The sequence below is a fragment of the Netta rufina genome, assembly GCF_964035555.1.
Source record: "Netta rufina genome assembly, chromosome: 4".
Lineage (NCBI taxonomy): Eukaryota > Metazoa > Chordata > Aves > Anseriformes > Anatidae > Netta > Netta rufina.
Window position 1 is genome coordinate 32285392 of NC_140127.1, and position 15952 is coordinate 32301343.

Here is a 15952-nt window from a genome sequence, read left to right on the forward strand (position 1 = left end):
CTTACTAACAGTAGAACAGGATGCCATTGACTCTGTATAAATGCTTGGAGTTGCTATATATAGGGGGTTGTTTATCTTACAAGGAAATGCACTGGCCATCTGGGAAAGGCCGGACATTTTGAGTTGCTCCATCCAAAGGTTGCACTGTGCTGTCCTGTCAGTAAGCAAAGCATGCATGCTGAATGCATTTTCTGATACAAAACTTAGGTTATTGCACAGACTGTCTGTCACAGTAAAGATTCCTAAAGAAATACTAACAGATGAGAAATCAGGTAGACAGGGCTAACTGACTGACAAGTGGTATCCAGATAAGTTTTCAGCAGAACTACTGAAAATCCCTGCAGGATTAACCACCACCCATTCTCCACTACAAGAAGGAAAGCTACCTTGCTAACCAGTGGTCAAGCCTGGTAAACATGCTGCTGAAATCCTGGCTTGCACCTATTAGGAGTTAACTTTGTTAGCTTTAGCTTTAAAACAGATTGCATCAGAAGAGCTGAAAGAAAATCACAATGACACCTAGATGTTGTGTTTACCGAGCATTAAAAATGCACAAATTTAGAGATATAAAGAACCAAACACTATATAAAGAACCAAACATATTTAGACTGGGGGGAGAGGGAACACAAATAAGGGAAATCCTAATTTTGTCCAATGCTGACATCAAGAAATAACTATATTTGTCCCAAATTTTAGCATGTATAGATCCTGGTTAATTAATTAGATTAACCTTTAACATAATCATTTTAGAGAGGGAGTCCTCCAACTTTGCTTCTTGCCATGCAGCTTTTTAAAGAAGTAATTTAATCTAAATCTGCAGCATTAATCTTTTTATATTGCCACTTTTCATCCAGTTTCACCGAGCTATTTTTAATAACGTCAGTAGTCAGCACAAGTCACCTACCTACTCTGAAGATCAAATCATCTTCAATGGGATTTTCTTTTCTTTTTCCAGTGCTGTACATGCTCGCAGGTCTTTTCACAGCTTTCTGCTTCACGTGACCACTGCCAGGAGATTTAACACGCCTCTTAACCCCTTCAGTGGTAGGTGACACATCCGCTGACCTGACCACTTTAAGTTTAAATGGGCTGCCCTTGATATGCTGATCATAAAGTCTCAGTGACAAAGTGAAGTCCCCTTCTTTCTGAACAGTATACAAAAATTCGTAAGTGCCGTTTTTATTGTCAAGTATTTCCCCGTCTGCTACGCTCCCGTCAGGCGTACTCAGTTCAGCAGTGAGGTAAGCGTTCCCAGATTTACAGAGCTCCCCATCCTTGTCCTTCGTTGTGATGGTAACAGACATGGGCTGTCCGATCACGGTCTGCCTCAACCCCTCACCTGTGGCGACTGTTTCAGAGGCAACAGCATTGGTGGTTAAAATGGTACCCAGATTGTGAATGGACTTCTTCAGGCCTTCCGTTTCCACTATGAAGTCCAACTGGTCGTTTTCACGGGGCTGCAATGGGAAATCCCGCTCGGCCAGCTCGTTCAGCTTGTCGCTCATCTGCTTCTTCACCAGCAGCACTTCGGTTTCAGTGCCATGGTTGAGGGCTTGGGCCGTAAAGTTGCTGCAGCTTTTAATGCTCTCTTGTCCTTCCAGTAAGGTATCCAGCTGCGTTTGGAGGACCTGTGTGCATTGCCAAACACCAGATTAGCATCACATTGCAAGATCTGTGCTAGCAAGATGCTGCATGCTTTCTGCCTGAAGGCATTTGAAGAAACACAATTTATCGTGCTTTACTTTACAGTTTATTTTACAGTTTTCTTTTAGAAAATGTACTGCACTGATTCCCTGCACGTTCTCAGAATACCACACTGAGACAAAAAATGTACCCCGTTTTGGGTCTCCAGGGCTTCAAAGATCCACTGTCACTAGTTTGAATTACTCCCTTTACCTGCCTTTATTTATTTATTTATTTTTAAATATTAAAAAATGTGGAATTTTAAGCACCTTTCCATCTAATTCTCAGTTACAGTTAATGAGATAGTTAATGGGAAGCAAGTTGTCTGCACAGAGAGAGAGAGAGAGATTTTAAGAATCACCAGGCCCATGAACAAGGAAGGCTGCAAGGACTTCGTAAAATGATTTCTTCAGGGCCAGAGGAAACTTTGTGTTACTCCTTCCTCTATGGAGAGGGACAAGAAGGAATCTACATGCACCCTGAGGAAAAGTGTCATCCATCCTGAGGAAAAATTCTTGACCTAAATAACTGAAGAAAGTAGAAGTCTCCCCAGCAGAAGTTGGGCAAGATGATTCCCCAGTTTCAGCAGTCAGGAGAGGAAAACGTAAAGGATGGACCGGGGATACTGGAAAGAGTTGGGCTGAGTAGCCTGAAATTTTAGTGGGCAGCAAGTAGCTACTCTGTATTTAAGACTGAAAAGGAGCTTTTATTATAGGCTCAGTTCTGGCCCTCAGTCTAAAATCCTTAAAACAGTATTGACCTCAAAATTGTTAAGTGTGGGCTGGGAACAAGGCTAACTTTTTTTTTAAAACAGTTTTGTGATGAATTAGAAAAAAAATCCCTGAATTATAAAAACCTAACAGAGAAATTCATGGGAGTCTGGAAAACACAAACATTCCAGTTATCCCGCACAATCTCCACTGACAAAATCCCCAAACCAAAGGACTCAGTCACACATGTGGTATGTTTTTCCTACAGAAAAGAACTAGGGCACAGGCATTACAGTGGATCAGAGAGGTTATTTGTTGACTGTCACTGCAAAATTAGTATTTTTGAAACACTTCAGTTGATTTTAAATTAAACTTAGAGACTCTGTGTCTATTGCTATGAGATACTCTTCCCATGCTGATAAACACTATGTAATGATACTAAGGGCATTTTTTTTCTGATTTTTATGTAGCTATCTCTTTCTCTCCACTCACTGGGAAAAAAAACTGTTAACTGTTATCTGTTTAGATGCCTAGAGAGGCATCTAAAAACCTCCCAGGATTCAGTGCTAGGCATTTTTGATCTGCCATGCCTTTATTCCAGGCCATAAACAGTTAAACAGACAGCATAGCTAGTAAAGTCCCGGGATGACAAAAACCCCTACACTCAGGATAAACCACAGACTGTGGAGGAAGACAATTTGCAGCTATATTTTAAAACTGTTATACTCTCAATGTAGCTTTCTTTCATTATAGACATGGAAAATATTAAGTCCTACCATAACTAGCATTTCAGATGTGTTTAGAGCATTTTACATGAGGCCTCTCAGTCCACTGGACAACCAAAACTGACTGGCTAAATTTCTTTTAGTAAAGAATAGCTCTTCCTTTTTTATTTATTTTTTTTTTTTGCAAGGTGAGAATGATGAAATATTTGGATTTGAATTATTTTGCAGGCCTACTGTTCAGTCCAAAACAAAATTTGTTTCTAATCACTCTTGCTATACAAACAGGAAATACCTCTTTTATTGCTTATATGCAGCTTCATAAACTTTGGCTCTCTAAATCATAAAGCATCGGAACAGGCTGCCTAGGGAGGTTGTGGAGTCTCCTTCTCTGGAGATATTCAAGGCCTGTCTGGACGCCTACCTGGGCAGCCTGCTCTGAGGAACCTGCTTTGGCAGGGGGGTTGGACCCGATGATCTTTCGAGGTCCCTTCCAACACCTACAGTTCTGTGATTCTGTGAAATAGTTGAACATGCCCCTTTAAACAACAGTAAGATAATTTAACATCATATTCCATCTTGTGTGAACTTCATACACAAACTGAGTATATTTTCTTGCTAAGCAAATACAGTTTTGGGACATCTTGGATATGTTTAGATGAACAGAATTGAGAATCTGAATTCAGACCTATTAATCCTCAACCTATGACTTCTAGGATGAAATATGTTACCAGGCATTTGAAAGGAAAACAGTGCTTTAAAGCCAAATGGTAAGCCTTGCTCAGTTCTTCGGGAGAAATTGTTTGGCTTGTATCTTCATGAGAGGATTCATGGAATTGCAGCCCAAGGATTTCAGACTTTAGTTTGGTATTCCCTTATTGGCATCTGTACATGAAACACGTGGGCTTTAAGCAGATACCTGCTCATTGTGCTTGCTGTTTTAGATCTCCTCACACCACATGCATGGGGCTAGCTACCCATACAGGATCTGGATTCCATTTTCGAGTGTGTGCAGCCAAAAGCAAGGCTGTGAAGTACTTGATTTCAGGAAGACAAAGTTGTCCTCTGGATTTCAGACACAATTTGTCAAAGTGGCGTCCTGCATCATTTATAAAAACTGGCTGTTAAATTAATAGCTTTTCATTGAAACAAAACATGCATCTTACTTTGTGTTTAAGGCCATAATTCACTTCCAGTTCCATAAGCAGCACACTCTTTCGCACATTTAAAGTCTTCTGGAGTTCATCAAAAGTGGAATGAATGTCATCTACAATGCTAGCCTTTTGGTTGGTTAACTGGTGTATGATTTCAGATATAAAATGAAGTGCTGAGTCGATCTCTGGAAGCCTGAGGGAGGGATTAAATTACAAAGATTGCTGTTTCAAAAGTTATTAAACATTGGCCCTTGCCCTGACATTTTTTGATGAAACAATCTCATCACCAGGCTGTCTTTAAACTCGGTCATTTCCCAGAAGTAAGTTCATTCTTTTTATAACCACATAATGGTTTGGGTCTGATAAAACAAGGCTAAGCCAGGGCCTTCCCTTGTGGAAATTCATTACACTTCAGGCAGTTCCAACAGGGAGGCGTTAGATTCTCTGTCCTTTATGCAGATGTATCTACTAGGGAAGAGGGAACCAGATTTACCCCAGTTTGGTTTTGGTTTTGTTTTTTTAAGCTTTTCTGCCACAGTAAAGTTTGTGCTAGTCTAAGCATACAGTATTACTTATTTATTATTAAATTCATGGCTGGCTAGTACTTTTCTCCATAATATTTTACGCTCCTTCTTTGGAGAACACTTGTATTTCCAACAGCTTCTGTTTTGCAAAAGACTAATAGGTATCTTTTACTCTTTTCTTTAATCCCTCAGTGCATCAAACTCACTGGATTTTTTTTTCCCTTATGCTGTCCTCTTTGCAATCCCTATTTTATGGGTAAAGGCCCATGGCACAAGCACATTAAAACAATTACCCAAGGTAACACAGGAAGGCAGTGCTAAAACTGAAAAATAATCCATGGAGACTCTGTACCGTTTATTGACAGCATCCAGCTGGACTTGGAGGGAAGCCTTGTGTTGCTCCACCACATCCTTGAGTGGTACTGTGGGATGTTCTGCATGTTCTCCCTCTGTACACTCCCGGCACATGGCTGTCTCGCAGGACTGGCAGTAAAATTCCATCACCTGAAAAAGTGCACAGCTCTAGATTCAGACACAGCAGCAGTACCATCAGCTCTAAGCACATCTTTCTGTGCCTTAAACTCATGCTATTAACCAAGCTTGCAGATTGCAGTTCAACGTGAAACAAAGACACCAACAATATACTGCTTAACAGTTGTCTGTTATTCTTACATATCTCCTACCAAATGCATTTTATTCTATCAGGAATCATCAAAACAGCAATCTGGAAAATTCAACGATGGACCCCAATGCTAGCCCTAATACCATCTTTATACTGTGGAATAGTAAACTTTGGTGTTTCTCTACTACTCCATGAAAACAAAACAAAACAAAACAAACAAACAAAAAAAATCAGGGCATTCTGATCACCTCACTAACTTAATCCTTTGTCTCCCTTAAGGGGCTGCCACAGAAAGTGTAAGTTTAGGCTGTTTTTCTTAGCAGGGCCACTTGTGCAACACAAACTCAACTGAGATCACCAAACGTCATGTTTATTTGCTACAGAAAAACACCCTCAATGAACAAATGTGCTGCAGGGCAAAAGCTCTATATCCCACTGCTAATCCCTTAAAACCATCAAAACCCCATATCTGAGACTATAATAAGAGTGCTCATCTACACTTAAAAGAGCAGAAGATTGTTTCAACCTGTTAAATACCCAGTCAAACGCTGTCTGGTGATTAAAAAATAAGACCTTCATTGTGTAATAAATACCCCCAAATCTGAATATACTCATGATGGTAAAGAAAAGTGCTGTGTACAAAATCATATAATAGTCAAAATAACACACATACATGCAAATTCAGCATGAGACATTCTTTTACAGCTCGAAAGTTTTTCAGCGCAAATAATTTTAGGCTTATTACTGAGTGTGTAAGAAAGCTCACAGTACATAAGCTTCAAAGCAAACCATTGGCAGCTTTCTTGCGTTCAGCACATAGCATCAGAATCTTGAATAACTCGGTTGATGCTTTTGGCACGCAGACCTCACACAGAGGAGTGTGCTGGAGATGTGGGTTGACATTAGGTGGTTGTGTGGGTAGAGTAGAACCAGCTGTTTTCAGGTACCTGAGCAGAGGGACCTGTAACAGCTCCAAAGGAGCTGGCTGTTCCAAGTCTTGAGAATTAGGAGGGAGAAGTATTATTATTATTAGAAGTACTATTAGCATTAATAGGGATTTTCCTGTGATAAGCTCCTTTCCTTCTTATCTCAATTCACAAGACATGAGATTCACATGTAGTGAGGGTTCAGTTGTTTGCTGGCCATTTGTGTAAGCCACTTTAGAAACAAAGTAAAAGCTGCCCCCAAATTAACAGGGTAAGGAAAGCACATGTAGACCTAAATAATGGCAACTCCCATTAACACCACTCCAGTAATCCTGAACTTAGACGGTAGTGGGTCCTCTGAGGCCTGGCAGTTATTTTCGTGATCTCTAACATGTGGGGCAGTCTCACAAGCATAGAGGAAGTCAGTTAAATAGCGCTTAGGATTCAATTATTTACAAAGGCTTCAAAAATTTGCAACCAGAACCAACCAAAATGAACAACATTTTATTAGGAAACTATAAGCCTTTTTATATGGTCATAAACGTTCACTTATTTTGAATCAGTGTCAAAAGTTCGTCTTTCTGTCTCTTCATAATTTAATGCTCATGTTCAAGAGATTTTAACAAGCTTTTTTACTTGTTCTATATTTTTTATCTTTGGATACGATAGAATAATGTAATATTTCTGTTTCCTATTGAATACTTCATAACAATACCATCATATTTACAACAATATACATGAGAGAAAACATCTCATTGGCAAATTAAATTTTAGCCTAATTGACTTTCTTCCTCTTTATTCAAGTGCCAGAGAAACATATAAGCCAAAATGGTAATAGCAAGCAGACCATAAAGAGCTAAAATATATGCCTGCATAGAAATTGTCTTCTTTGCCTCAGTCACATTCAAAATGTGTTGAGTGAAACATCTTTCATTTCCCATGAAAATCTTTGGATTGTGCCATGGCTGAAGAAGAAAGAAAAGCTAATATTAACACAATTCAGGCCTCAAGTGCTTCCATGAGCTGATTTCCTAAGATTTTATCTAGCACTTCCTAATCATCTAAGATTCCATATATTTATTTTTTTCTTAATTTCTAAGTAGAGGCAGACACGTACTACTGGCTTTTCCTCTCCCCTCTCCATTCCCAACATGAGCATCACATTATGTAACATTCCCAGAAAACTTTTCATGATTCAGGTTTGTTTCACAAAATATTTCAGAAGAAAAAAATTTTAAAAAATTGCCTGAAACCCTTTTTTCCAAATGTCCTCTTGTGCAGGATAGACTGTGGCATCCAGCATTGCCTTCTGCTATGTTTCCACTGAAGTCACAAAATCAGGCAATGAAAACAGCCCTATCAGCTGTAATGAAATGTGAGTTAATACTCACTGGTTCTGAAATCCTCCCCACTGACTCTGCCTTAAACCAGACCAGGATATTTCAGCACAGTGATCTAACTAGAGATCCACACATCTTCACCACTGTAATTTAACTGAGTTACAGATTTTTTTTCCATTTGCATAATCAGGTATACATGTACTTCTGAAATAGATTTCACAAAGCCGAAACACATGGATTCCAGCCCTTCAAAGTTCAGGTCTCAAGAAAAAAGCTCTCAGCAATGACAAGCCTCATTTATCCAAAACTACATCCAAATAATCATATTGTTCATCCTCTGCTTTCTATTTGTTTGAATTAAAACACCAGTCCAGAGAAAAGGAAGTGTTTGCTCTTTGCCAGCCCTCTTCCCCATCTCTCACCCATGTTCAGTTCCTCTGTCCCAGAGCTAGTGTGTACCTGAGATTTGTATGTTTGGACTTTTAGAAGAACAAAAGTTTGGATTACCTGAGCAGCCCTCCCAGACTATGTGGCAAAACTTAGAAACAAACTCCTGTTCTCCCAAGTCTTAGCTTTTGCCTATCGATGCAGTAAACCTGAAAGCTTTAATCAAATTTAAAATAAAAGTTTACAAAACTGTTATGACTTAAACAACATACTTACATACAAGTAAACCACTTAAATCCCTTGTATTTAATCAAATATGATTATATCAGAGTCAGACTACTGCTCCCTAACTGTATTAAGTGTTTCTGGTGAGGGAGAACGATATTTTGCTAGCAGTGATCTCAGTTCATTAGTGCTAATGCTCATTAAAGGTAAGTTCTGACATTCTGAATTTTTCATTTAGCCTCAGTGACACACTGAATATTGCAGAGTACAGAAAAAATAGATTACAGTTTAATGGGATACACAAGTGACACAGTGGGAAGTATAGAAGTGAGGAGAAAAAAGGGTTTAAAAGGTATTTTATGAAGCCATTTCATCAGAACATCAAGGATAGAGGCTTTCTTATTTTTCTATGAGAAGCACATAGGCTGTAAGCAAAAGTTGCACAAGTTCAGGAAATGTTTTTCTAAACACAATCTTTTACCTGTCAAGTTCCCAAGCTATTCTATCAACTTTCAAGAAAAACCTAGCCAGAGATGAGACATGCTCTCTTGTTTCAAGTGTTTAATCTAGTATCGGGTGTGTTCTCTTGTTGCACTCTACAGGCAGAAAATAAACTGCACTTGTAAAATTGAGGATCCTAGGCTCTAAGCTGGCTTTCACTTCAAACTCAGAAAAGAAAAAAATCCATATTATATAGTAATGGACCTACAGTTACACATTGTTCCCTGTCCAGGCTATACCTAGCCCCTAAATGATTGTAAACCAACATTTCCAAACTTGCATGCTTATGCCCAGCAGGAGTTACAGGAGTTTAGCAGCTGAGAATAAAGCCAATCTTATTTGCATGCGCAGATACAAGATTAGAACCTTCTCTCAGGTTCAGAAGTTCCATAGCATATGGGCCCTACTATCCCAGTTTCACAAGGACATTGTTGTGCTCTGTGCTTGGTGAATAAGGAAGCATTAGTTTATAGTTCCAGCACAGGAAATCTCTTACGTTAAGATACTACAAGCTGAGTTTCATTTTTCATAAGCACGCACACAACAAAGATGCCACAACAGAGGATGAGAGGATGTGTGCAGAAGAACTAGGATATACACAAACGTATGGAAAGTATGAGTGGTGGCAACGAGACCAACTGGAAAGGAAAGCACTTAACCTACAGGGCCTGAGGAAAGCTAAGATAGAAGCAGACAGGAAACTCAGTAAGAAAAAAACAGCAGTTTTTATCTGATTTTAATCACAGAGGTTTAAAGCCAGCATCACTGGAGAGGCTGAAAAAGCTTGTTTAAACAGAAACTTGTTTCCAAGCTAATACAAAGAAAATCTGGAAATATTTAAATCAAACCAACTTGATGCAAAATTTTCCCTCAAGAGCAAAAATACAATGGATCTGACAATACATATGATTATACCCAAGTCCATATACACAAGTGAATGAGGAGAGGATTCAGTGCAGAATGGCTGCCCGTTCTTTGCAGGCCTCCTCCAGCCACCACCTCAGTCCCCCCTCGCTCACTCCGATATTGCTCCTTGCCATGCAGCACCCTGTCATGCTGTATACCCATGAAGCCAGCAACAGTCCATTTCCTTAGTCATGCCCAGGGTGCCCGGCACCCTGCCCTGCACACCTTGCCCTTCGGCCAGGCCTGCCCAGCCAGCCTTGGTCAGTTCTCCCCCAAACTTACCTCAGTTCCCCCCATTATGGTGATTAATGTGCACTTTACCTTTTAATTTCCTAGTTCACAAAGCTTTAAATTGGTGCTATTTTCAGCCTCTCCCCCACCCCACCACCACCCCACCCTCCCAGTTCCTACTGGAACAAGAAGATATTCCCATCACACCCTACTCTGCATCTTAAAAGGCAAGCTATGCTTCAAGGCAAGCCAACTAAGTTTATTTTAGAGGACTTACAAACACATCTTTCCATAGAAAGGAATTTTCAGAGAACTATAAGGTGGCCCAACTTTAATGTAGACATTTTTTTCTACATATACCCAAAGAGTCATCAGTTGATAATGTAAACTGCAAAACAAGTAACATCTTCATTTTGACGTCTGTTTCTTGTTTTTTTTTTTGTTTGTTTGTTTGTTTGTTTTTTTCTGCATTTCACAAAGAAATATGAAATGGCTCCCATCACAATTCCTCTATCAGAAAAGAACTGTGATTCATGTTAAGGAGATCCAACAAAATGTAAATAAAAAAAAATAGGAATACATTAATGAGTAACCACTACACACATACAGGTATAGCACACACTAAAAAAGTTACGCAAGCTACTCATTAATCAGATTGTGAAGCAAATCAGTTCTACATGCCAACCTAATTGCAGCAGGTTAGTAAAGGAGAGGGAACTGAGCTGTTTTTCTGTAAGAGCAATGAACACCTATCAACTGAATTACTTTTATACAACCCATACACCTAAACTGAGCATTGAATAAAACAGTTCACAGAAAGTTGTCTTAAAATCCTGGCATACATTTCTTGGTTTGCACAGAAGTTTACAACACTACATGGCTCAGTTTTTCAATATGGTCTATGTACACTCTTGCAAAGCCTAGCTTTGAGACAGAAGCTGATCTGCCTACCATGAAACCACACAGGTTACTGTTGAAAATGCTGAAAGCTGCAGAGTTGGAGTTGTTCTTGTAATAATATTGGAATACTTACTCACTTTGGGGGTACTTGCCAATGAATACAGTGATACCATTTGAGGGCGTATGGGAGAGGATGCTGGACAAAAAGAGTAGGTGGGGGGAAAAAAAAAAAAAAAAAAAAAAAAAGCAGCCTCCGAGGACTGATAACACAGGAGGCACAAAGCACTGCAGATAAACAGTAGCTCTCTGTTTTAAGCCTGTGCTGACCCAGCGCATCCTGAGTTAGGATGGCCTTTTACTTGGCGCTATGTTAACATGCTCACATAGCTTCTGGGACTGCCTCCAATCTCTCAGGGTCAGTATGCGGGTAGGTTATGCTCATAAGGTACCTGCCTCATACTGCCTAAACAAGCCCACAGGTTCTCACCACAATATTTGAGCCTATGAGTAAGGCAGCTGTGGAAAGCCATCCCAAAGAGCCAAAGGCACAAGGTCCAGGGCTTGCAGGGGAGCAATTGTGACCAAATGTACTAAGAGGAGGTATCACTAAAAGCAGTTTTTAAGATGAAATAACACTACTTTAAGATGCTCCTCTGAATGTGTTTGAGTATTGCTGGTTTTAAGAAGTCACTTGTCTTTGCTGAGCTAAAATAAAAATCAAAGCAATTGTGTCATTCCAATTCCCCCACTACCTATTTAAAATGACCTGTCCATGTTAAATAACCAGACCAGTCAGCACACATCAGTACCTGTGCATATCACGGGAGCTCATCTCACTTACATTTCCGTCATGATTGGGGCAGGAGAGCGGTTTGCCCGCAGCAACAGCGGTGACAGTCTCCAAGATGGAGGACTCTTCAATGCTGTTGTCTGGCGTTCGTTGCAGGACATCCATCAGGTTGGTAATAAAGAAGTTGTTCTGGAGTGCAGAAACCCCTTTCTCTGGCAGAATGGAGGTCTGGCGGCACACGGGGCAAGAAAGGGTTAAGCTATGGGCTGGAATGTAATTCTGTAAGCACCTGTGGGGAAGGGAGGTGGAGGGGGAGAAAGAGAGGGAAAGTATCATCAAAGAGGAAAAAAAACTCCCTTCATTTAAGAACTGGCTTGAAATAGCACTACCCCTACTTATGGGAGAAAAGGTAAATCATATTCCAGGCTTCAGAAGTGAAGTATTATGGGGACTTTTTTTTCCCCTGCCACATCAAAAAATGTTCAATAAGCTGACATCGCTGTGAGAGTTATGGGCCCCTCTTTGAGCCATTCATGCTGAGTTGATCTATTCTTTGAGACATCTACTGCATCCTGCTCTTAGGATAGTAAAAATGATAAACTATCCGATAAAGTTTGACAGACATCAAGTTATTGCATTAAGTGTACGTCTTTAACCGAGTAACCGATGGTTGACCTTTGTCTTTCCAAATGAATCTCCTTTATTAACTTGTATCTCTGGGTTTAGTGTTTCAGACCTAAAACCTGGTCCCAATGAAACCAATGGAAATTTTTCCATTTATTTCAATTAGGAAAGTTATTTGGCAGTTGGCCAAAATCAACACAGCTCACTCTGCTTTGTTCTTACTACATAGAGAAGCATATCCTAAGTTATCATAGTTTATGTTAAGACAAGTTTTGGGGGGATTTTTGTGTTTTATTTTTCATTTTGATTAGTTCGCTTGTTTTAGAGATACTAAATTTCATAGAATACAAATCCAACACAAAGCTTCTGTTATCAAGAATATGCAGTAGTTAGTGCTTCTTCTGGCCTTGAAATCCAAGTTAACAACTGCTGAGCATGCAACATTTGACTGCAATTCAATATAGCGCTGTAAAGACGGGAAGCTCTGCAGAATGCAGTTCTTCAGGAGTCTGAAAGGCGAGCAGTGCTACACCGAGTTGTTCATGTGATGCCAATCAAGGAGGGTGACCTTGCACAGCTATGTGTCTCTCATCCACTTCCAAGCACTTTGCTTGCACCACTCTTCATCCTCCCTTGGCAGCCCTCCTCCTGACCCCCCAGTAAGGGCTCTGTGAAAGGAGAGCTTAGGTTTTGTTCATCAGCTGTACACTGGAGGAGTTCTTCCAACCTCTCTCCATAACCAGATCATCATAACAGGATTACAGTGAAAACCAGAAGCTGACTTTAGGATTTACACATGAACTGAAGTCAAGAAACTTAAGACACAATGGTGAAAATCTTGACTTCACTAACTTCAGTGAGAGTTTCACTGCTGGATTTGGTAAAGACAGAGTTTCCTACTCCTTTAGGAAAAACTATTTAATCTGGCACACTCAGAGATCCACATTTTTTCTTGGACCCCGTAAAATTAAATACGCGCATCACAGTTCTAAGAGGTGGAAATCTCCTTAACTGTGTTCACATGAAGCGTCATTTATTATTATTCTCCTGCCATTCGATATATAACCCAAAGAGGTGCATCCCGTCATCAGATCAAGACTTCTAATCAGTAATTCTTCAGTTAACTTTTTTGCAGATGCTGTATTCCTGCCACCGTTTGAATGGATAATACAACATTAAAGTATCCCTCGGTATGTATATTTAATTCAGATGAATACAGTAGAAGGCAAATTGCTGGGTTTTCTCCATCTCTTTTCAGAGAGTTTTTCTACTTCAGTCACCCAAGCTGCAGAATAATGAGGACACTTAATCACCGGTTATTAATAATGTATATATTGTGTCTAACCCTTGGACATTAAAGGATGGGATAATTATTTTGCTACTTAGTAAACCAACAAAGAAAGGTTTTTATTGTTTCTAATTAAAGAATAATCAGTATAAATTTGAGGCTATTAATTTGAAGACCAAATTCTGACTGTGACCTTATTCATTGGTGTAACTCTATTCATTACTTCCATGAAATATATTTACTTACTTTTGCATAAAGGGAAAGCATTTGAAATATTCTGTAGCTGCCTCTTCTGCCTGCCCAACACATATAACAGTTTTTACCTCCCTACTTCTCCAGCTTTCCCACAATTTATTGTCCCTTAACATGACCTTTACAAGTAAAGAGAAAAGTCAGCGTCCCATAAAGGACACAGGCTTCTGTGCTCGTTCCAAGACAAATGTCAAGTTACAAGCACAAAGAAAGAAAGGACTTACCTTTCACAAAAAGTGTGCAGACAGGGAAGTACTTTGGGGTTCTTGTAACGGTCCAGGCATATGCTGCAAATCAGAAACTGCTTGTCAATCTGACGGACCACAGGACTTGGGATGTTAGAGCCTTCACTGGCCATCCTAGACCACTGACATATGGATCCTGTTCCCTTCTACCCTGCACACTGCTGGAGTTGGTTGAGAGGGAAAAAAAAGAAAAAAAGAAAAAAAGAAAAAAGGCTTATAAACTCCATGAAATTACAAAATCAACAACCAATTCACCCATATTTCATCCTGATACGGGAATTCATATTTCCATATAAAGCAAAACCAACGGAGAATTAAACTTCTAAAACGTCGTGTTGGTGATGAGAGATTGGGAAACAGTCTACCCCACCATACATAACACCTCTGTGTGAGCACGCATTTCAGAAAGACATGTTGCCTCTGAAATATGAGTTACAGGGCTGTTTGGTTTTAAAGACATCCACGATAAAAGTGTTCTTGTGCCAGTAGGCTAAGCCACTTCTAATAAACATTGGATTTCTTACATCTAGAGCACCACTGGCAAAATGCTTAAACTGGAACTGCACCAACCAAATGACTGTGTCACAGAGTTTAAGAATGGTTCAACTTAACATTTCTTCCCCTTATCAGTGCTGATGGTGCCAAAGATATGGTAGGCTTGGATTTCAGGAACTCCTGTGAAGGAACCTCCAGAGCCAGCCAGTCCCTGGGAAGACAATGCTCAAATTCTGTACCAGCAGCAGAGGTGGGGTAGGTGAGGAGGAAATCCTCACAGTAACAGAGCCTGAGCAAAGAAGAGCCAGCTGATAGCTGCTGGGAATCAGCAAAGGTAGGGCTGAGGGATACAGGAAGCACATCCGGATAATGAATGCAAGGAAAATGGCATTCCAGGCAGGAAGAGTAGTCACCGAAATGTCTCCATAACACCGGCATAAAGAGCATGAAATAAAAGGGAAAGAAGCAGAGCTATCGACTGGCAGAATTAAAATCACAGGTTAAAGGACCCCCAGCAGATTTGGAACTCCTCCTGTCCTGCAAGCAAGGTGCTGGGAGAGAAAAATTTTTCAACTGGAGGCACAGATTACAGCAACAGAATTAATGAGAAGAAAGAGAAAACAGGAGGAAAGGGAAGGGACCAACCTCAGGAAAAAGTTAACTGCTGGTTAAAATAGGTTAGAAAAACCTGACAAGCAGAGCTCCTGGCAGGGTGGCCAGCACGGCTCCTCTCCCCCAGCACTGAGAGGTGCAGGCTCCCTCCCCGAGGAGCCGACCGCAGCCGCTGTCCTAGCCCTGAGGCCTGCCAGTCCTCCTGCCTCCACCGAGGACCAGGGGCTCCTTTTCTGTGTGAGCAGCCAGCCCAGCTGGGTGCTTCCACCACAGGCACACTCCTGAGGTGGTTCCTTCTTCCCTAAGCACTTTCTACCCCAGCTTGTAGTCATCCAGACAGCTCAATATTTGGCTTACAGGCAGATGAGGCTTTCCAAGACCCCCTGCCACAGGTGCTGATCACGCTCCCTTCAAGGTCACTCACTTCCATAATGAGTGCTGTGGCCCATGGCATTTTACCAGCAGCGACACATCCTGATCTTCCTGAGCTGTGTATTAAGCTGTGCAGGTATGGCTGGCTTACTACGGTGGACAAGTGGCTACCTCTAGGATAATGATGGTGCCTATGGAACAGGGTGCACTGATCTCCCCTGTAACAGGTCCCTGGGGATTTGCCTCCTCTGCTAACAAGTACAGCAGCAGAAAGTTATTCGCAGTTAAAATCCCCAACAGCGGTAGCTGACCTGCAACTTGAGGCACAACATTTATGGTGGGCCCTTTGGTTTCCTTTTACCCCCCTAAAAAGGGGAATCTGTAAGGTTAAAAATTGTTATAATATTCATGCAACTCAATGTTTGCTCATGATCCAAAAATGC

General features: G+C 40.6%; 1 protein-coding gene across 4 annotated transcripts in view; it reads right to left on the minus strand.

Moving 5' to 3' along the window:
* TRIM2 (tripartite motif containing 2) overlaps window positions 1–14152 on the minus strand; it is a gene marked incomplete at its 3' end in the record, with an annotated part of 35994 nt that extends 21842 nt beyond the window's left edge. For 2 of the 4 annotated variants that reach the window (XM_084285822.1, XM_084285823.1), the window contains exons 1-5: window positions 14010–14152; window positions 11673–11910; window positions 5146–5297; window positions 4282–4462; window positions 905–1628 (exon numbers count right to left, since the gene is read on the minus strand). In XM_084285822.1, the coding sequence (XP_084141948.1) occupies window positions 905–1628; window positions 4282–4462; window positions 5146–5297; window positions 11673–11910; window positions 14010–14143 (1429 nt within the window). In that variant the 5' untranslated portion in view covers window positions 14144–14152. The remainder of the gene's footprint in view (window positions 1–904; window positions 1629–4281; window positions 4463–5145; window positions 5298–11672; window positions 11911–14009) is intronic. The other 2 variants (XM_084285824.1, XM_084285825.1) reach the window with 2 other exon arrangements.
* Between the last annotated feature and the right edge of the window lie 1800 nt (window positions 14153–15952).